The 22,700-nt window shown below is 39.8% G+C and overlaps 1 protein-coding gene across 1 annotated transcript in view; it reads right to left on the bottom strand.

Moving 5' to 3' along the window:
- Positions 1 to 22,700, bottom strand: part of KLB (klotho beta) — a 33,103-nt gene continuing 10,403 nt past the window's right edge. The window contains 4 exon segments of the mRNA XM_051964944.1: positions 1 to 1,437; positions 3,775 to 4,918; positions 10,477 to 10,745; positions 14,017 to 14,524. Coding sequence (XP_051820904.1) covers positions 1,040 to 1,437; positions 3,775 to 4,918; positions 10,477 to 10,745; positions 14,017 to 14,524 — 2,319 coding nt within the window. The 3' untranslated portion in view covers positions 1 to 1,039.

The raw sequence follows: 22,700 nt of genomic DNA, 5'->3' as shown, positions 1-22,700 counted from the left end.
GTAAGATTCAAATAATTGACATTGTTTTCTTATGCTCTTTTCCTCCAGTGGGAAAGACTATGAAGGAGATGTTCTGTTTTGACCAAAGTTTAGAAAAATATCAGTAAACTAGAGGGCATCCAGAGCAACACCATTACGATGGTGGAAGGCCTTAAGATTTAACCGTTTTGGGAATGGTTGAAGAAATGGAGGATGCTCTACCTAGAGAAGGCAGGATAGACCAGCAGCTTTCTTGAAGTATCTGAAGAGCTTGCAAGTAGAGGAGAACTGAGATTTATTTTGTTTGTCCCCAGAAAACAGATCTAGAAACATTTCAGCTCACCTTGATGTCCCTCAAAATTAGAGCTATTCACACACGTTGATTGGGCAGCTTCAGAAGGTAGAGGGCTGAGGGCTTTTCAAGCAACGGCTAGATCTCATTCAAATACAGATTGGACTAGGTCCCTTCCCATTCTGTGACTAAGATTTTAACCTGCAACTATCTCGAGAATAGCCAGTTTATGTCTCATACTTTTAATTTTTTTTCTAATAATCCTTTTCTTGAACCATATAGAAAATGTACTCTGATATAAAGAGAAAGTAACTTGTGGAAAGTGGGATTTATAAACAAAATATATTGCTGCTTCTCTGGTTGAAGAAAGAATTTAAAATCTTTGCTATAGAATTAAACTAAGAAGGCAGTTTTGTATCTTAATGGTTCTGCTTATATTGTAACCAGCAACCCACATCAATTCATATAAATATAGAGTGACCAAAAGAAACTTATTAGAATTTACAAGACACCTAGGTACATGGCACTTTTCACAGTTTAATGTCTGCTTGAGTGAAGATTTTTATCTTCAAACCCCACCACTCTTAATTTGTTGACATCAACCCCTATAGGAAAATTAATGTGGACTATCCTGCAAAGTCATGGTCATTCCCTTGGTAACAACCAATATCCCAACATTTCTTTTTCCTACTTGTAACCTACTTGGAATGGGGAAAGTGGAGTGAATTTATTCACTGCCTTTTGAAGGCAGATAGAAATAAGACCAGTTTAACCGAGAATACTCTTATGACCTTTTTTCAACGGAATCGTAATGTGTTGTTGCAAGTTCTTTGCCTTATAATATTTTTTTCTCTTCCTCTTTTGGAAGATGGTAACTGTTAAAAGTAGGACCAGGCTGGAAAAGAGACAACTACTAAAGAATATCAGTGGTTTCTTCTTCTCAAGAAATAAGCAGAAATTGCACTGTTTGTCACGGCGACTCTCCCCACATCCCAAACTGGTGTGCTCAGAAGGAAAGCCTCTATTGATGATCAGGTGGTTGTAAAACTGGATTGAGGACTTTGCTTTTGAATTAGATGTGAAGAATCCAAATCTGGGTTTAAATTTTTCTTCTGTCAATTTAAATGCATAATAGCCTTTTATCTTGACTTTATCAATTAGGTAAGCTGAAAACGAGAAGTTTGGAATGTTAGTAAATCATAACCATTCTTCAAAAAATACATAGAACATGTAAACCCCTTCCTTCAGAAAATGGAAATTTCCTTGATGATAGATTCAGTTTTGTGCTTTTGTTTTTACCTCAGCACCTCAAACAGGACCTAGCACTTAATGCTTGATGACTGATTATTTTATATGGGTAGAAGATGTACTTTCAATAAATAAGTTAGTCATATTCACCAAAGGACTCATCCAGTGTCTCTTTGACAAAATGATAAGCAACATTATTATTGCTCTGAGGCTTTCTCCAGAGTTAGGGTACCATGATGCATAACTTCCTCTGTTTCTTATTATTTCTGGGGCAAATCACTTTACCTCTCTGAGTTTCTGGTTTTTGTTTGTTTTGAGCTATGCAACTTATTAGCAAATCATGTGTTATAAACAGGTTCAAGGTTCCCTCAGTAGGTACCAAGACCCCAAACACAGATTTCACAGATTTTTATACATTAAAAGGAAACAAACAGAATACAACATAGAATATAGGACAGGGTAACTTGATTTCTTGTTGGTGGAAAGATTAGAGACTTTTTACTTTGGTCGGGAAGTTTTTCAATTGAAAATCAGGTGCTGGACTAGACAGTTTCTGAAGTCCCTTCTTGCTCTAAATCTATTTATTCTGCTCCATAAAATCACAGAATATCAGAATTAGGAGAGACCTCAGAGATTACCTGGTCCGATTTATACCTGAACCGATATCACCAAAATGTTCTTAACTGGGTGGTGCTGCTTGAGGACCTGTAGTAATGGGGCTTTTACTATGTGCCCTTTTAGACTGACCAATATCCCTTTAGATAGCTATAATGGCTTGGACAGTTTTCCTTACTACAATATGGTCTTTAGGTCTCTTGGTCTCTTGGTTGCCCACCTCTTTAGGGACTCTGGTATATCAGCATCCTCTCTAAAACTTCTGATTTCTAGGCGATAAGATCATTTTTTTAAAAAATGGAATCCCTAACCACCAGAGGGAATTGATCTTGCCCGCAGATTTTCTTTTTTCTCTTTTACCTTTAGTCATACATACTCAATACAGTCATACCTGCCCTGTCGAGTACAAACTTCAGCTAGATAGGCCTTTGTTTAGTTGCTGTTGTATGCAAGGTATTGGGTTAGGCCATAGGATTACAAAGACAATGAAAAATTGCTCCACCTCCTCAAGGAGCATGTATTGTTTTGAGGGACAAAGCATATCACAGAAAGCAAACTTGATAATTTGAGCAAGAAAAGAACACTAAAGACAGAAATTGGGAAAAGCTTCCCTTTAGTGGGTGTCTAGAAGACCCAGAGAAAGAGCTGGAGGAAGCATGAGTTTCTAAGGATCAGAGTTGAAAAGGGTCATTCTAGGAACGGGGGATTGTCGGACACCTTGGAGGTGGAAGGGGAGATGTCAAGATCACAGCAGACAGTTGAAGAGGGTCAGGACCGTGTTGTTCTGTTCTTGTGTTCCTGGAACTCTCCTCCAAGATCTCTACTCTTTATAGCTAAAGCCCTAGAAAATGCTGTTCTTTATTTTGAAAAATAAAAGGCTGTGATAATTTTTTTTTTTTAAAGAAAAAAAAATGCTGTTCTTAATAGATGCCTCCACTCCCTCTCTTCTCTTTCTTGTAATCTCTTACTATTTGGTTTCTGATCTCATCATTCTACTGCAGCTGATTTTTCAAGAGTGACCTTATTGTTGATTGTTTTTTTAATCGTGTGCAACTCTTCATGGCCCCATCTGGGATTTTCTTGGCTAAGATACTGAAGTGATCTGCTGTTTCCTTCTCCAGCCCATTTTACAGATGTGGAAACTGAGGCAGAGCTAAGTGACTTGGCCAAGGTCTTTATTGGTAAATTTATTGGTAAATGTCTGAGGTCAGATTAGAACTCAGGTCCAGTGCTCTGCACACTATGGTCACCGCTTCTAGGAATTCTGGTTTATAGTAATGCCTTTGGAACGAAAGAACTTGGATTCTAGTTGTGGTTCCGCCACTGACTTATTATACAATCATGGGCAAGTTTGCTTTCTTATTCTAAATTTTACTTACCTTTAAATTGGGTGTAATAACATCCATGAAGTTGTTGGGGGGGGCTCAACAGATGTGTGTAACACATGTGAAATGCTCAAAGTGAATGTGAGTTGCTAAGTCCTTCCTATTCTGGTGGGCCTAGGATTTCTTACAACCATCTTCTTCCTTTCCTCCCTGCTCCCTCTTTTAGCCATTGTTGGCTAAGGACCTGCTTCTTGGATCCTTCACTCAAACCAGAACATTCTGCTCTTTTCCCCGGGGATTGCTTTATGGGATTACCTTTTAAAGCTTCCTGGATGTATTTTTCCAAGTAGTATTTTCGGAGCTCATCGTTGTCCAGGGACTGGTCGTCGATCCCGCTGGATGTGATGTAGACGTCCACGTCACCGTAATTTTTCTGGATCCACTTGAGAATCTTTCGCTCTCCCCATGGCATCACTGCCTGGCGGCTTGGGGAGCTGAGGCAGGTGATGTCCTGGAGAAACTGAACATCTCGGTCAAAGTTATACTGGCTGCCGTTCTGCTGCTTGTGGATGACAAATCTCGTGGTGAAGTGATTGAGCGCGCAGAAGTCGGCCGAGCCCTTGATGAGCTTCCTTTCCTCGGCCGTGAAGTGGGGCAGCACGGAACTGGAGAGCCCCTCCTTGTTCTTGAAGGCGATGTACTCCTTCATGGCTTTGGGGTAGTCTCCCGTCTTGAAAATGGGCTCTGCAAACCACGCGATCTCAAACTGGAGAAAGCGCTCGGCTGCTTTCAGGTGGGAGTCGGCGAAAGGATTGGCAGGTTCGGCCCAGTCTGCGTGCAGAGACAGAGAGACTGCCCCGCGCTGGGAGGGTCGGTACCGGCTGTCGTAGACGTGCCAGACCAGGGCGTGGGCGATCAGCAGGTTGTGCGCCGCCTGGTACGTGTCACTGCTGCTGCTGTTGTAGATGTCGCTCAGCCGGTTGGGTTCATTGATGGTGATCCAGAGTTTGACCAGATCCCCGAGTTCCTGAAAACACAGATTTGCGTAGTCCCGAAATGCATGAACGGTCGACCGGTTCAGCCATCCCCCGCTCTGGAGCAAAGGGGCGGGCAGGCCCAAGGAAGCGTGCGTCGGATAGTACAAGGTGACCATGGAGGAAATGTTGAGTTTCAGCACCTCGCTGACCACACATCGGTAGTACCTGAGGACTTGCTGGTTAACTTCCGACATGTCTCCATTGGGCAGAATTAAGGACCAGTCCAGGGCAAACCTGTAGTGGGTGACTTTCATTTTGGCCAACAATTTAAGTTGGTTTTTGATGCTGACAAAATCTGTGCATTGAGCATCTCTTGTTTTTATGGTCACCCCTTCTACTCGATGTAGCATTCCGTTGCCAGAGACGTTCCAGGAGTATAAATGAGGGTCTTTGAACTGGGGTGAAGAAGCTACTGACTCGGCCTGTGAAATGCAAGAAACACATTCAGATGAGGCAAAGAAGCTTGGATGGACAAAGACATTCTTTCATAATCCTAGAAGGAAAAGGCCACGCCTTTGTTTTTCTAACTGAAACCTGAAAAGGAAAATATGCTTTTCTCATCTCCATGATGAGACCAGTAGAAGTGAATCTAAGTTCTTAACATTTTCTTTTTTCTTTATTATTTTTTATTACTTTTTTTTTAATTAACAAGTCTTTAATCTCCATCTCCCCAACTGAAAAAAGAAAGAAAGAAAAATAAAACTCTTTTAACAAGTATACATAGTCAAGCAAAAGAAACACTTTCCCTGGCCATATCCAAAAAATAGATGTATCAGCTTGCACTCTGATCCATCATCTCACCGTTAGGAGACGGATAGCAAGATCTTTGACATCCAGAAAATGTGGGCATGGAACCACTTCCTGGATCTGATTTGGGAAACAAAACTGTTGTTTCCCCTAGAAATTACCGAAGAGCTGTTCCTAAGTTACACTCTCCTCATTCTCAAATGTCTTTTTCCATTTTTACTTGTCTTGGTTAAGGTTGCTGTGATCCAGGCTAAGGCAAAATCAGGCAATTTGGCTTTTTGCCCTGATTTTAAAGTTGTTAAAAATTTTAAAAACAAACAACTAACCTTAGAAAGCTACCACAGGATGAAAATGTGAAATTGGTTAATCCCAAAGAATTCAATATAGGTAAAGGTGTGGAAATGCTTCCAGAGGCAACTATGGCAATAGCCTTGGCACAGTGGATCTAGTGCTGATTCAAGTTAGGATGGCCTGAGTTCAAATGCAGCCTGGAACTGGCAACTGCTATCACTTAAGCACACTTAACCTCTCTCTGCTTCAGTTTCCCCATCTGTAAAATGTTCTGTAATCATGTACAATGTTCTGTAAGCCCTAAAGCCCTATTATGATTTTGTAGCACTAAGGTCCCAGCTATGTTATCTGAACCTGGGCTCTATGATGACTATACTATATACTAGCGCTTCCCTTCTTCACAGGGGAGTAAGACAATGGAGTTGCACACCAAACTGCTTTTTAGAAGGATCTCTGAGGCTCTGAGCTACTTGACATACCAGTGATCCTTTGCGAGGGAAAGCTGGCCGAATTTGGAGATTGCCTGAAGCTGCCAGAAACCACAGACCGAGCAATGGTGAGCAACAGCCACAGAATCAAGAACTTGCTCGGGTTTTCCAAACGTCCTTATTGTGTCTACAGATGAAGTTTCTAGAAACTTACCCCACCTTTTTCCCACTCTCCCTTGAGCAGCTGAAAATTCTCCCTCTCTGCCTGCTTGCCCAAGTTCTTCTCAGAGCTTTGTAATCGGTTTTATTTAAGATCTCTTTTTTTGGGCCTGGGTGGGGATGTGTGTATTTTTCTTTTAAAGTTATGAGATAGGATAGTATTATGACAGTGCCCTAGTAGTCTTTGTCTCACTTAAATCGGACTTAATTTAATCAGTCTTTCTTGAGTAGAAGTCTTAATCCGTTTGAGGGAGGGTCTGGATTCCTAAAACTGAAGCAATCTTTTTATGACTAGTAGAAATGTCTATTTAATTTGAGCAAGAAAAATATCTCTTTCTTCATCTTGAATCTGATTGAAAGGATAAACAGGGTGTAATTGGTTTTTGGAAGATATTTCTCTGAAGTATCAGCATTAACATTACTATTGCTCTATTTAAGTAAATTAGGACACATTCAAGTTAAACTGCTTTTTTTTTTTTTTTTCCTTTTTAACTTTGCTGTAGTCTTGTCTTTTATCTTAGAGTTACTACAAAACATGGGTGGAAATTTCTTGGGAGGGATAGCATTCCAATTAGCTCGGGAAACTTTGTTGTTTGGCACCTCTCTAAAGAAGAAATGTTTCTAGGAATAGGGATAGAAACTGACTTGCGATTCCATTGATTCAGGGAACTTCAGTCAGCCACTCTGTCTTAAGAGATTTGTTAGGAGCATTAGTTATCTCAGAAGAGGGATTGGGAGCCACTTCTTCCTGGCTCCAAAAGAGCAGTCTGTTCATTAAGCTACCTTGTCTCTACTATTTGTATGTTACAATGAATTTTCCTTGCCACTTTTGGCTAAAACACAACACAGAGTTGGTCTCCCAAGGGGCTCAGCTCCAGAGATAGTGACCAAAGCCCCCTTTCAGCTCCTCTCCTCCAAGTAAACTGTAACTTGTCATTGTTCTCCCCACAACAAAGGAAACAGCAGATTTTAACTCATTTCTCTACAGTCGAGACACCTGCAGCTACTTGTGGGCAGGCACGTCATCAGGCAAAGCAGAACTTTTAGAACTCAGGACCCCATCGACCTTTTGCTAATCTGACACTTTCCTGGCTAGAGAAGCTGTTACTCAAGCTCCGGCTTAAAACAATTAAACCCATCAGAACATGGCTTAGGAGAAACAGTTCCCAAATTTGGTGCTAATTAGAACACAATTCCTCATGTGTCCTCCCCACACCCACATCCACAAGTAGAATTAAATGTACCTGGGTTAAATGACAATTAACTTTTCAGTAAACACCTCCCTCATGCACACCCCACTTCCATGATTTGATTATGAGCTTTCACATTTGCCATCTGTCAAATAGTTATTTAGGACATTAAAGTCCAAGAACATTGATTATTTAGGTATACATTAGCCTAAATTTGTGTGTACATAACTATTTAAGTCAATTTCTAGCCTGGATCACGGCCAGGTTCAATGCTATTTGAAAGTTTATGAAAGCAATATTGGAAACGGGTCACTAGAAGTCCCTTACCCATTACTTTCCTCATCTCCCTTTCCTCAGACAGCCCTACATTTAAACCACCCTGAAAAAAGACTGTTGACTTTGAGAATTTTTCAAAAATCATCATTTGCCCATTGAAGAGATTGTCCTTGTACATAGCCAAGGGATTTAGCACAGAATTAAAGGAGACACACACTGATCACAACCTCATCAGTGAAGCTGGATGATGAAACAGTGAATGAAGGAGGGAAGGATCCAGAGGAGATGCTGTGTTCATCTTAAAACACTGTTTTCATAGTGGTTTTAGTTCAGACACCTTTAAGGACTCTTCAGTGTGAGATGACTTGGAGTCTCTTTAGACAATCACTACAAGGCATTCTCCAGCAAACTCATCTCCTGTTTTCTTACATGAACCCCATCCCTGTTGCTTATTCCTGCCTCCCACTCATAATCGCCTTCATTTTGCCACGACTCCCTCCCCGGAATATTTTCCCTTTGCAAATCCTATCCATGCTAAAGGATGTACGGAATCATTTCCACGAACCTTTCCCAAACACTCCAGACTTAGCCGATTCTCCTCCCAGCTCCCCTATTATCCGTGCTTGCCCTTTATTCCTGTGGGGACATCTTGTCCCCCTCCCACTCAACGTCAATAAGTTCCTTGAATTCTGGGACTGGGTGTCCCCCAGATTTAGGATAGAACCTTGCTTCCCGTAACCCTGAATGGATGAGCTGTGGGGACTGACTGCTAACAGAATATCTAGCGGGAAAAAGCTGCGTTGGAGTAAGGGACTTAGAGGCCATAACTTGACAGGTGATGTCCCGGGCCCACGGGAGGTAGACGGATTGCCCGGGGTCATAGTGGTGCTCAGCATCCCAGGTTTGGGAAAATTCAAATGAACCACATCACCCCTGAGGCTTTACAACGGCGCTGGCAGTTTCAAGGAGAGACGCGGCCCCGGCTTTGTACGAAAGGCTCCCCGCGGGCTGCATTCTGACTTGGTTTTAAAGTGTGCTGACTTCCACGTCCGATGTATTGTTAAGATTTTATTTACTATTTCCCAATGACATTTTCATTTGTCCAAACAAAGCTGGTTTGGGGGCCTCTTCGGCCGCTAGGGGGCGCCTTGGTGCGCTCCCCTTCCTGAAAAGTTCCAAAGTGGCCTCATTGCCAGAAACTGGGATTGATGCGCGTGTAGCGTCCTCCTCCTCCTCCACCCCCTCCCCCCCCAATCAGGCGGCAAACTGCCCTTGGCTGAACAAGCTACAACCCGGCTCCTTCAGATCTCTCTCTTTCTCCCGGCCGCTATCCTTAGTGTGTGAGGGGGGCGCCTGGATCTGGGCGGAGCTTATGGGATGCGGCCCCGCCCTATTCCGCGGCCCCGCCCATTCCAGCTGTCTAACCGCCGCTGAGACAGGTGCGCGAGAAGGGAGAGAGCCGAGAGGTTGGGGTTAAGGATCGAGAGAGATCCCTAACAGCCCTGGGCCAGCGGCTCATCCTAACCGTGTGACGCTCGCGGCTGCCCGCCCAAGAATGGCCTTAAAGATCGGCCCCTCGGCTTACCCGCGAGAGAAGGAGAAAACGGCCGGCTGAGGCCTTCAGGTGACGGAGCTGTGGCTGCGATCCCTGACAACTGCCCCAAGAATAAGAACTGACCCGGCTGTCACTTGAATCACTTGCCGGAACCTCATAATCCTTATCATCCCCAGCAGTTGGAGCTGGGGAGGGATGTGCCGGGGAGGAAGGAGCAGAATTCTCCAATCGCTGCCCGCTCTAAACCCAGCCACGGGGTCTCCCTGACAAGGTCAACCCATCTTCCGCCCACTCCTTTTCGCTGGGAGCCCCTCTCACTGATCGCTGGCAAGAAACCCGGCTCACTGATCCACGGCGGGAACCCCCCTCACTGATCCACGGCGGGAAATCCCCCTCACTGATCCACGGCGGGGAACCCCCCTCACTGATCCACGGCGGGGAATCCTTCTCATTGATCCATGACGGGGAATCCCCCTCACTGATCCATGGCGGGGAACCCCCCTCACTGATCCACCACGGGGAACCCCCCTCACTGATCCACGACGGGGAACCCCCCTCACTGATCCACGACGGGGAACCCCCCTCACTGATCCACGGCGGGGAACCCCCTTCTGATCCATGGCGGGGAACCCCCCTCACTGATCCATGACATGGAATCCTTCTCATTGATCCACAACGGGGAACCCCCCTCACTGCTCCATGGCGGGGAACTCCCCTCACTGTTCCATGGTGGGAACCCCCCTCACTGATCCATGACATGGAATCCTTCTCATTGATCCATGACGGGGAACCCCCCTCACTGATCCACGGCGGGGAACCCCCCTCTGATTCATGGCGGGGAACCCCCCTCACTGATCCATGACATGGAATCCTTCTCACTGATCCACGATGGGGAACCCCCCTCACTGCTCCATGGCGGGGAACTCCCCTCACTGTTCCATGGTGGGAACCCCCCTCACTGATCCATGACATGGAATCCTTCTCATTGATCCATGACGGGGAACCCCCCTCACTGATCCATGACATGGAATCCTTCTCACTGATCCACGATGGGGAACCCCCCCTCACTGATCCACGGGTGGGGAACCCCCTCACTGATCCATGGCGGGGAACCCCCCTCACTGATCCATAGCGGGGAACCCCCCTCACTGATCCATGGCAGGGAACCCCCCTCACTGAGCCATGGCTGGGAACCCTCCTCACTGATCCATGGCGGGGAACCCCCCTCACTGCTCCATGGCGGGGACCCCCCTCACTGATCCATGGCGGCTTACCTTCAGAACAGATTCAGTAATGCCCCAGGAAAAGTCACAGGGGAACTGCCCCTGCACATCAGGTGTGGACTCTTTGAAGAGGAATCCATTGTCCTTTATGATTTGTTTGTAGTAGTGTGCAGAGGACTTGGGCTTTCTCTCCTTCTGTTTGCTTCTGAAGTCCACATAAAATAGGCCCCGTCTGGTGGTATAAGCATCTTGCCACTCGAAGCCGTCCAGCAGAGACCAGGCTGTGTAACCGAACACCCTTATTTCATCATGTTTTATTGCTGCAGGGGAAAAAAAGAAATTGGAATTGATTTGGGTGCCCTCTCATCAGTCAATAAACATGTATTAAAGTAAACATAAGTTAGAGGACTAATAGGTGCCAGGCATTGTGCCCAGTGTTAAAGATACAAGGAAAGGCAAAAGAGGAACTTCCCTCAAGGAGCTTACACTCTAATGGGGGAGGCAATACAAACAACTATGTATAAACAAAATCTACTTTGATAAATTGGAGATAATCAATAGAGGGAAGGCACTAATTTGTTTTAAAGGTCTCACATTTGTCTAAGGTGTGAAAATTCATTAACAGTGTCTATTATGATATGGGGCATTGCTTGACATACCTAATTTTCAGAGCAATAATCACTTCCAAAAAATCACAGTTCTTTTTATCCAAAACATGTCACCAATCTTTGTATGTTATCCTTGCCTAATGATAAACCTTGCAAAGTATCTGAGGATTTATGAGCTAGATTTTTTTTCTCTTCTCTACTTATTTATTCTATCATTTAAAAAGAAAAAATGGACAATTTTTGCCTCATGTATTTTGATTTATGATTTCTTGAAATACACCACTAGAAAACCAGTCTTTGATAAAAGTCATTGGAATTTGAATGAAGCTACTTGATCTTGTCTTAAATGACTCTGGTTCTCACTGTTTGGCCAACACTGGGTTCCAGTCCAAGCCTCCCTGGGTCATTTTTCAGGTTTTGATGGCATAGAGTGAGTGTAAATAGCAATTGTTTCTGTTCTGGCCAGAAACCCCGAGGGTCTTCCCCATTCAGAAAGATTTTTACTTTGAATAGATAAGAGGTCATTTTGGGGCCTCATCTCTTATTTAGCCTTAATCATTAAATGGGTGTTGCCTCAGACAAGTGGAGACCTGGGAAAGGTCAAGGTCTCCCACTGCATCCTGGGACATCTCCAGTCCTTGGTATCTAAGTCTGGTCACTGGACCCAGATGTGTCTGCAAGAGAAAGTGAGGCTTGTGAGTTTGCACAAAACCACTCTCCATTACATCCAATTGAAAGTCTAGACATCACCTTCCTGTTGTGAGTTGGTCCTCTCTGAGAATGAAGGACAAAGGACAAATAATGAGTTAAATATGTATTATTTTCTATTTATATATTGTTTTATATCATTGTATTATTATTTTCCTGAATATCTTATTTTCTCTATTAGACTGAAAACTTTTTGATGACAGGAACTGGAGTATATATATTTTTCACTAATGGGCAAGTCAGTGAATTAATTATAGTAGGTACTTAATAAATGTTTGTTGAATAAATGTGCTTTGTCTATTTAGGGGACATATTTTCTTATATCTTATAAGAAATATACATTTCTTATATCTAATATATTCCCTATTTTATAAAGATATTTTCAAACCCTTGTTTTGACTAAAAATTTCTTCTCGAAAGAGTTAGTGTGATTTTTATCAATGAAAAACTCCCTGAGACAAGGGTGAGAAAGAGAAGCAGTAATATAATAAAAAAACTTTTGACCTGCATTGTAGTCCCCAAATCTGCAATTTGTAAGCATGAGCAAATCACTTAATCTCTGCAGGTCTCATTTGCAAAATTAGGGGGCTAAGCTAGATAAGATTTCTTCCGGGCTAAAATGCTATAATTCATCAACATTAATGGCTTGAGTAAGAATGAAATAATATTATTATCCAGACTTATGATTTAACTGGCTTAGGGAGCTGTACTTCTTTGCCTCAGAGATTTGACTGGGGATACTGAGATTAAGTTTAGATTTGTCCATTAAGTGATATAGGCAGTCTGTGTTAGAGTTAGGATTTTACTTCTCACCTCCAAACCATCTACTGTTTTCCCAATTCTGAGGCAAAGTCTATGAAAAATCTTTATGAATAAGTGATAATGTCTGTTAGAATGAGGCTAGATATCTACATTTTTAGGGAATATCTTAATTCTCTCAACCCTCTCCCTTTAAAAAAAAAAAATAGACTCCAGGGAGATGAACACTTCAATAGAGATCTTTAAAAAATCTGCTCCTTTGATCCATTGTGACCTTGAGAAGAATTTGCCTACTTCCTTTGCACTCCTAGAGAAGATGTGTGTGTGAGTTCATCCAATAGGCACTGCCCTAGACTGTCAATACTCATCCCCACAGGCACAGAGGATCGATGCTACAAGGAGACTTGGAAGCTCCTGTATGTCTCTCTTCCTGGCACAGACTTTTCCTTTAGGGTAACAGAAAACATTTTCTAATTCCACTAAAACATATATAAGGTATGCCAAATTCAAGTGATAAATAGTATTAAGGTCTTGTAAATTGTACTGAGATTCTATTAATTTGAATAAGTTGGTACACAACTTTCCTGAGGAAACTAGAAACTAGTTTTTCCTTTCATCACATTACTGTCATAAAAAAAAAAAAGAACACCAATAACAACAAAAAGCCTGTATATGTCACTATATACATGATGGATGGAGAATGAAAAGTAAAATATTAACCATCAGGCTACAACCATCATATTGATTTGTTCAAGATTATCTACGATTTATCTTGCATTTATTTTGTTTATACATAGCTTTTTGCATCTTATCTCCACCAGTAGATTGTAAGCTCCTTGAGGGCAGAGATTGTTCTTGCCTGTTTTTTCCCCTTCATATTCTTGGAATTTGACTCTGGGCCTAGGACATAACAGGCATTTATTAAATAAATGTTGACTGTCCGAGTCAGGAGCCCTAGGGCTATATGGAAAGGACAAACATACAGTTTTGTATATTGTACATTCCTTTTCTGTTACTTGGATTCCTATCAGAGTAAATGGATTTATAATTTTAAAAAATTTATGAAACTCTTTCCTAACAATAACCCTATGATGCAGGCAATTTAATGCAAGCATTATTATGCCCATTTAACAAATGAGAAATCCAAGATCAAATAACTTGCTCAGGAGTCACATAGCCAATAAGTGAAGGGATGAAGAGTCTAACTCAGGTTTTCTGATCCACTATGGCATGCTGCCCATTTTTCAAATATGTTTTATTAATTTGTAATAATGAAATAAGAAATTGTAAAATCCTGCCTTCTTGGATGTTTTTCTAGCATCAACTCAACTCAGCAAATATTTGTTAATATTTGTTGCTATGTGTCCTATTTCAATCTTTGTCATAGTATATCCAAATCAACTTCTCAATAACGAACTTATTGTCACTTTTGGGGAAAAAAGTATCCCAACCTCCAAATTCTTTAAGTACCCATGATGTTAACATTTAAGAAATTTGGAGCTGATGTTCAGCCTACCTTGAAGAACTTTATTAAGGAAATTCTTCATCATGTAGATTGCTGTTGTGTCTTCTGTTTTCACGTGATTGTCTGTGAACCAGCCATTCTCAGTTATGAGGATCTCTGGGTTGTTGTATTCCAGTTTAATCCACTTTAGTACTTCTCTTAAATTGAGCGATACATTTTGTCCCATTTTTGACATGGTGCTTGGAGGTTTGAAATTATTGGGTCCAAAGGAAAAGGCAAAAAAATCAGCTGTTCCCCTCACTTGAGTTTTCTCAGCTTCAGAGAACTGAGGGAGAAGTGGAAGTAATTTCTTCATTATTTTTGGATAGTCTCCATTCCCATGGATAGGGTTGGCAAACCATCCCATCACAGAAGTCATGGATTGTTGGCACTTAAGGACATCCAGATTGTTTTCGGATTTGTTTGGTACAATCCAATGGGATCCCAAGGTGATCGATAACAAACCTTTCTGATGTGGCCGAAAGTTTGTATTGTAGTTATGCCAGACTTTGGCGTGAGCCTGATAAGAAGAAAGTATTATTAGAACTTATTGTAGCACTACGTCAATAAATTTGTTTATGGAATATCCCTTCATTGGCTGTATTAGCGACATGGAAAGGGGAGGGAATTTTCATGGGGAATCCTGCATTGACTGAAGTCTACAATTTCTGCCCACACCTCCTTTGAAGCCAGAAGCGTGAAGGTGAATCTTATTTAATGAAAGAATTACACGGATATTCTTGTCAAGCCACAATCAAATCAATTACTTATTAAGTACCAACCGTGTGCCAGCCACTGTGCTAAACACTTTACCTACATGATCTTATTTATTCCTCACAACTATCCTGCCCCATGCTATTATTATTCTCATTATACTGTGTTGGAAACTGAGGGAAATACAGGTAAGTGACTTATCCAGAGTCACATAGCTAGTGTTAGAATTTGAATTCAGGTCTTCCTGACTTCGGGCCCAACTTTCCGTGTACTATGGTGCCATCTAACCGCCTCTGTTAGGGAATACAATAAAGTAATAACATTTGTATTGGTCAACCTGGCATCTGGGGGAGGGGGTGGAGGGAAAGAGGGGAAAAATTGGAACAAAAGGTTTGACAATTGTCAATGCTGAAAAATTACCCATGCATATATCTTGTAAATAAAAAGCTATAATAATAATAATAATAAAAAGAAATAACATTTGTAAAAAGCTTAGCACATAGTAAATGCTTAATAAATGACTATTTCCTTCTGTCCTTTCTTTAATCATTCAAAGAGTATTATTCATCGAACCCTTCCTGTAATAATACTAGACAATGTGAGTCACTTATAGCAAATGAATCAAACACTCAGTGGGATTGGAACAAAATTAAAATGTAATTGGGAAATATTTAATGAAGTAAACACAAATACAATAGAATATAGATAATGTTACTATGTATTTTTCTAAGTCAATATGTAGGCAACAGGACTCTTAGGTATGACTGAGTTTCTCTTTTTTTCTATTTGAATTTGGCTAAAATAGTTTTCTTTGACATTAGGGATTTTAAAATATTGTTGGGAAGATAGTATTCAAATTCACTAAACAAATTAGGGAATAATATAATAATTTATATGATATGTATAATAGCTTTAATATTTGCTAAGTGCTTTACCTGTACTATCTTATTTGAGCCTTTCAGTTACTCTATGAAGTAGGTGCTATTATTCCCTATTTTATAGATAAGGAAACTGACGTTAAGAGAGTTTCCTCTCTTTAGACCTAGAAATGTCTTTCATCAAGTCTAACTCCTTATTTTACAAATGAGGAAACTGAGACCCAGAGAAGTTAAATGACTTGTGTAGATTTACATAATGTCTGAAGCAGATTTTGAACCCCAGGTTTCCCAAGTAAAGCTAAAAATGTCTCATCAAATCTAATTCCTCATTTTACAAATGAGGAAACTGAGACCCAGAGAAGTTAAATGACTTGTGTAGATTTACATAATGTCTGAAGCAGATTTTGAACCCCAGGTTTCCCAAGTAGAGCTAAAAATGTCTCATCAAGTCTAACTCCTCAATTTACAAATGAGGAAACTGAGACCCAGAGAAGTTAAATGTCTTGTGTAGATTTATATGTCTGAGGCAGAATTTGAACCCCAAGCTTCCCAAGTAGAGCTAAAAATGTCTCATCAAATAATATTTGATCAATTAAATGGTCTGAAACTGCCTATAGTAAAGCATTGAAATGAAAAACAAAATAAGAAGATGTCAAATGTATGGCACAGATAATAAATGGAGATTTGGGCAGTGAAAGAGGGAAGGAATCATTGACTAAAGTTATCATGATAGGCTTTGTGAGGGAGACAGCTTGCCATGTCCCACTATACAGAATCTGAGAATTGACATACTGCTTTAAAGCTGTATACATAAGTAGTATATTATTGTTATTGTTATTTCATGTTAAACTTCCAGTGTGAGATTCTGAAGAATCCAGGACCAGTTCTGATTGGTTCTGAAGTTCAACATTTAATATTGGGAAATTATCTCTATATATCTGTATCTAACCATACACACACACATAGAGCCAGAGAGAGACAAAGCTCCTGAGAAGTAGAACTGATGATCTTAATAGAGGCTTCTCTGTTCTATGTTTGGAATCACTATTGATATTCAGGCTTTTTAGTAAGAATTCAAGAAATTCTCTGTCTTTATTTTATAAATCCGTATTTGTCCTCAGCAGACTTAGGTATTTGTGGCTGGTTTTAGCCATAGTAAAGATAACCTGAACAATGAGATTTAGTCTCAACAGAGCTTCCTTCCAAACTGCTAAGCTTACAAGGCAAACAAGAGTTTTCAGGCTGAAATCCAAACAGCATCATATTTTAAAAACTAAGCTGTTATAGAACTAGTTCTGGCCATTGCAAGGCTTCTTGAAAGTTTCTTGTTAAAGAACACTGGAAATGAATATAAACTGCTTGCATTTATGTTTTTCCTCCCGGGTTATTTATACCTTCTGAATTCAATTCTCCCTGGGCAACAAAAAAACTGTTTGGTTCTGCACACATATATTGTATCTAGGATATACTGCAACCCATTCAACATGTAAAGGATTCTTGCCATCTCGGGGAAGGGGTGGAGGGAGGGAGGGGAAAAATCGGAACAGAAATGAATGCAAGGGATAATGCTGTAAAAATTACCCTGGCATGCGTTCTATCAATAAAAAATTATTTAAAAAAAAAAAAAAGAAAGTTTCTTGTTTTGTAAGCTTGTTGGCTTTCCTCTGCTACTAGATCCCAGACTCTTAACCCCTAGCTCACTGTTGAAAATCTTGAAAGTATTCCATCCCACACAAATGTGAGACACAAAGCAAATTCATCACCCATTCCTACTAGACTTTTGACATGAATCCCGTGGTAGCTAATGATGTTTCCTTCGCTAGGATATGTAAAAGTTGACATCCAAGCAGAAGGAATGTAAAACCTTGGATTTTGATTGAAACACAGCAAGCATTGGCTCCCATAGGACTTCTCCAATGAGCTTTCTAAGAAAATTATCTACACTCTATATACTGTTCACTTCACTGGGTGACCTTAATGTACTTTGGAGTTTCTTTCACCTTTTTTTTTTTTTTGGGTTATTTGAAGAGGCTATCACTGTATCTAAGGTCATCTTTACTTTGGATTGGAGAGAGCTTCTCTATTCACATGCAAAGAAGGGGGATGGGTTTGGAAGCACCCTGGTAGTTAGAAGTTTATAGTATTTGCCAAATATCAAGGTGAAAGTATTGCTTAGAGATAGTGAGTTTGATATTTTTAGTAAAACCTATTTGCTGCTACTAATCTGTAGCTCATCAGGTGGTCTACAAGGGAAAAAAAAATTACTTCTGTAATTTTGTACCATGAGCATTACACAACAGCTTTTTTATGATTTTCCCCCCGCAAGGTTACCATTTCTCTTGTACAAGGCCATCCACCTTTGGAATGATTGATTTAAGTTAGCTTCAACCTTTGTTCCTTGGATTCAGTAGCTTAAAGGGGAAGTTAGCAGGCTTTTTCTTTCAGCTGGCTGTTAGGTGCTATGGCATCAGAGAGACTGAGTTAATTTCTCATCCTGTTCTTTCCTATATCAGTATGGCAGTTCCCTTTGATGTTGTTGTTGTTTGTTTCATGGCCAGATGAATCTTAGGAGAGATGAGATCAAGTAACTAACCTGATTTTAAAATCAGAAGTGGAGAAAGGAATGGATATCAGAAAGAAATCAGAACAATTGGTTGAAAAGAAAGAGCTGAGTAAGGGATGAATTTAACACTTAAGGAATGTGTCCAAATCTGACTTGGACGTATTTATTGAGCTCTCAGTTTAGCCACTTTAATACCTGAGGAATCTTGGGTAAATCACTTTACCTCCTTAAAACTCAGGTTCTTCCTTTATAAAATGAGAGAGTTAGAGCTCTATGGCTCCTTGCAGCTTTTAATTTATGATCTATGAACTCAAATGTTAAAACATTTAAAGGTGTCCCCAACCATTAGTCAAAAGTCAAGTCTCTAAATTTAATTATTTTGTTCAAATTCAATATTTCCTTAAAAATAATTTCATTTAAAGTGTAATAATTAACATTTGGCTTGCTTTTGGAGTTGGTTTGGTTCTACACTTAAATGCCAATTCCAGTGAGGGTCAGCCAGGACTCTGTCTTATTTCCCCCATAGCATCTAGCACACTGCAGTACATGTCAAAGGGTAGGGATAAGAATGGGATCTGTGATTTCATAGGTATAAGGAACTTTCTGGTGAGGAAACTCCCCTCACTAAACCAGATCAACACTCTTTGCAATTCAGTCTTGGTTGCCTAGAGAGTACTAAGAGATTAAGTGACTTTCCCAGATGTGTGGGAGAACTCACAGGGCTTAATGTGTTGATTAATTGACTGATTGATTTGTTAAGTGAATGAGTGAGTGAACAGATAAATTCATGCAGGACAGAGAGTTACTTTTATATAGTTTCATTCCTTTGGCACTAAAAGAGCAGATATAATGCCAAGAAAACAAAGCCAGTGTCACGAGAGCTGTTTTTCTCTTTACTTCTAAATCTTTTTCTTTTTAAATGATGAAATTTATTTATGAAAATATAAACCTGTAAAACTGAAATGTTCATTACAGGATAAAATTACTTTAGCAATATGATTTTTTTTTAAATGAGCTTAAGCAACTTTTTAGGGAAAAAATTAAGAACTTAATGTACATTAAATTATTTACATCATTTCACCTTCTGATCTTTGTGTGAATACATTTTTACAAAACTGTAATAAACATGAGCCAACTACATCCTGCTCTGCCTTTCTTAGTACATATTTCTATGTTCTATGTTCTATGTTCTATGAACATAGTTCAAGTCATTTGTGAATCCATTTTTAAGCCAGTACCTCAGAACATCTCCAGGGCAGCCAAGTCTGAGTACAGACAACTGGATACATACACAACATCTGACATATTGGGCTTCTATGACGGGCTGCCTTCCAGCTCCACACTGGGTTTTGCACACTCTGTTGATCATTTCTCCTTATTGATTTTTCATGATGCCAGATGCTTTAGTAAATGCATGCTAATTCATTCTCGTGAAACACTTTTGATGAATTTCCAATATGATAAATTATATTTGGAATCAATGGCCAGCAAAATCAGTTACAAAGTGAAATTAATTGTGGCCAAAGGAGGAAGTGAAAGCAATTTCATTTACTTTGACAAAATGGTGATAGGGTTAAAATGATCACAAAAATTTATCAACTTTTTCTTCATCTTTGCCTAATTGAGGTTTGTAGGTGGACAACTTTGGATTCATAGCTTATTTATTTACTTATTTATTTTTTGGGGAGCCTTTTGATTCATTGCTTTTGAATTTTTGAATTTTAATTTTTTATTAATTTATTTTTTTTGATTTATTGCTTTAAAAAATATTCAGTTGATAGAGTTGTACATCTTTCTTTACTGAAATTGCTTCATTTTCTTTTGATTTATTCCACCATCTCTCGCCCCCTCACTGGTTCAGCATTTCTCAACCTAAAGTCTAGACTCACATTAATTACAATTACTAATGGTGGAGCAAAAGCTAGCCTGGAGTAATTACTATTAGATGCTAAACCCCAAAAGATTACGTGAATACTGTTGCCTTAAATGTTGACATGACCTTGAAATTCTCTTTTCTCAGCAAGAGATGTAACTAGCAATCATGATGAGTGAGGCAAAAATTGACAGGAGGAGGGGAAAGAGGAGACCTGCCTTAGAAAACGGCCCTGGCCCTTGGTTAAAAGGCCCATTGCAATAGTTGGGAACACCTAAGGCTGCTCTTGAAGGAGGGAAAACCAATAAGTGGTTTTCATGGGAGTCACTAGGAAGGAGGAAGGAGCACACTCTTTATACTGAAGAGTGGGTAGCCAGTCAATCAGTCAACATTTATAAAATGCCTACTGTGTGCCAGGCCCTGTGTTAAGTGACGGGCAATAAATAATGTTACAAGACAGTTGCTCCTCTCAAGGAGGAGCTAACCTGCAAATAGTTATGAAGGATCAAATCGATTCAGTTTATTCATGGTGGATGAAATATATTAGCAAACACTTCTCGGCACTAGCTGAAGGGTCCCTGAAATGGGATGAAACAATATGAGATATTTTATTGTTTTAGTGGACTCATTATCTCAAAGTGGCTACCTTCCATGAGCATAGTTAGTGGACTTAAAGTATTTTGCCATCTTCAAAGCATTATGTACACACCAATTGTTATTATTTTAATTACGATTATTATTATTGTTTTTAGTGGCTTATAGTCACTGTCCTCCAATCCGATGATGGCTTTATTCCCTGTGCCTTTTATGACACTCCTGCTGAGTTCACCAGTGCTTATAGAACAAGACGGGTGTTTTAGAAAATGTTTATCAGCTGGACTGTCTTAAGGGAAAATATGCATACTTATACTTTTTTTAATACATTGGTATTATAACATTTGTTAAAATAATACTATGGATTAATAGAAACAGCAGAGAACCAGACAATTAAAATGTAAGCTATATAAAATCCCAACTAAAACCCAAATGTGTCTAATGTATTGGTTCAGTAGCTAACTCAAAGCCCAAGAAAGATAACACTCTCAGTATGATAAAGTATTGCAAAACAATTGCCAATTTTCAGTTATCAAAATCATATATACTCTTTTAAACTTAGTCCGCATTATTAACACTTTCTTAAATCCAGACAATAAACAATACAATTAACTTATAACCAATAAGCCAAGTCCTTTATAGCTTGCAGATTTCTGAGATGTAAATGCTTATTTTCAAAATTAACAATTGGCTCTCCCAATCAGCTGAGAGCTGGCTCTGGGATACCCCTGATGATAGTCATATTCATTCACCCATTTTCAACCCACTGCCTCACTCCCCCTTACCCCTCCATTAAACCCACAGTCCTCTGATTCCTAATTCCTCCAAGGAGGAAGAGCTGAGAAAAACAAGCATGACAATGGAAGAGGGTCTTTTTTTGCCTTTATCTCCCTCAGTATAGCAAGAAAATATAGCAGGGTAGCAGCCTGGTTCCAGGGGGGACAGGAGAGAGTAGTAATAGCAATAGGATGAAAGCCTGAGGCAGATGAAGGAATAGAACATCATTGAAAGTTTGGATGTGGAAAGGCTGCCAAGGATGGAGGAAGAGCATCAGCTGATGTAATGTCCCATACCCCTTGTCATGTCTCTATTCTCAGAACAGTCAAAATGTAAATTTTAAAAAATCCTTTAGAAAATATCCCTGTATCTCAATATTTTATTTTGAATCTTCTAAATTCATGTTTTCTATTGATCAATTCTGTCATAATTTTTAGTTTTATTTTATATATCTTTCCATTGTTTGAGCCTATTCAATCATCTTATTCATCATTTTCCTATAAATGTATTTTCAAGTTATGTTTTGAAATATATTGCTTATCCTTATTTTATTTTTAAAGATTTCCCCTGCAATCTTGTGGAAAATTAAGTTCTAACACGTTTATTGCTTTTGAAATGATTGTCCTGCCTTGTTATCTGAAAGTGTAGTCATTATAGAATTCAAATATCAGTTTGAAGAGGACTGAATTGATCAAATGACTGAGTCAAAAATTAATTATGATAACAAACAGGAAAAAAGGGAAGAGAGTCCATAATTTAATTAAGTGAAGCATCTGTGGGTTTTCTCACATATTAGAAGACAGAGTAAAAGAAATCAATATTAACTAATTGATGCTTTGCTGAAGTTCTCCTTTGCCTAAAGGGCATTTACTTGCCAACTTTGTATGAGGTTTTAAGTTCTTTATTTTTATTATGCTAGTGATTATGAACTTGGTGCTCACAAGACTAGAGAAAGCTCTAGGCCAAATTGACCTAGATGGGCGACCTGAATGAAGCTTCTCATGGCAGCAAAAATAAAAACTAAAAACAAATAAACCATAAACTGTCAGCCAGTTCCATGTTGAACGATCTAGAATTTCAGAGTTGGGAGGGATATCACATATCTCATCTGCTCCTTGCCAGTTCTAAATTTTCTCTTGCAGGCAAGCACTTTGTCTCTTTTAGTCTCTTTTTTAAATTTAAGAGAGTATTTTATTTCTGTCCTTACTTGATTTTTAACAGAGAACTCAGTAGGTGATTCAGCTACGCATCTGATAACTGGCATTACCCACCCAAACAGAGGCTTAGTCTCCAGGAG

The sequence above is a fragment of the Antechinus flavipes genome, chromosome 6 (assembly GCF_016432865.1).
Source record: "Antechinus flavipes isolate AdamAnt ecotype Samford, QLD, Australia chromosome 6, AdamAnt_v2, whole genome shotgun sequence".
In the NCBI taxonomy this organism is placed as follows: Eukaryota; Metazoa; Chordata; class Mammalia; order Dasyuromorphia; family Dasyuridae; genus Antechinus; species Antechinus flavipes.
Note: the sequence above shows the minus strand (reverse complement) of the source record. Positions and strands in the feature narration are given on the sequence as shown.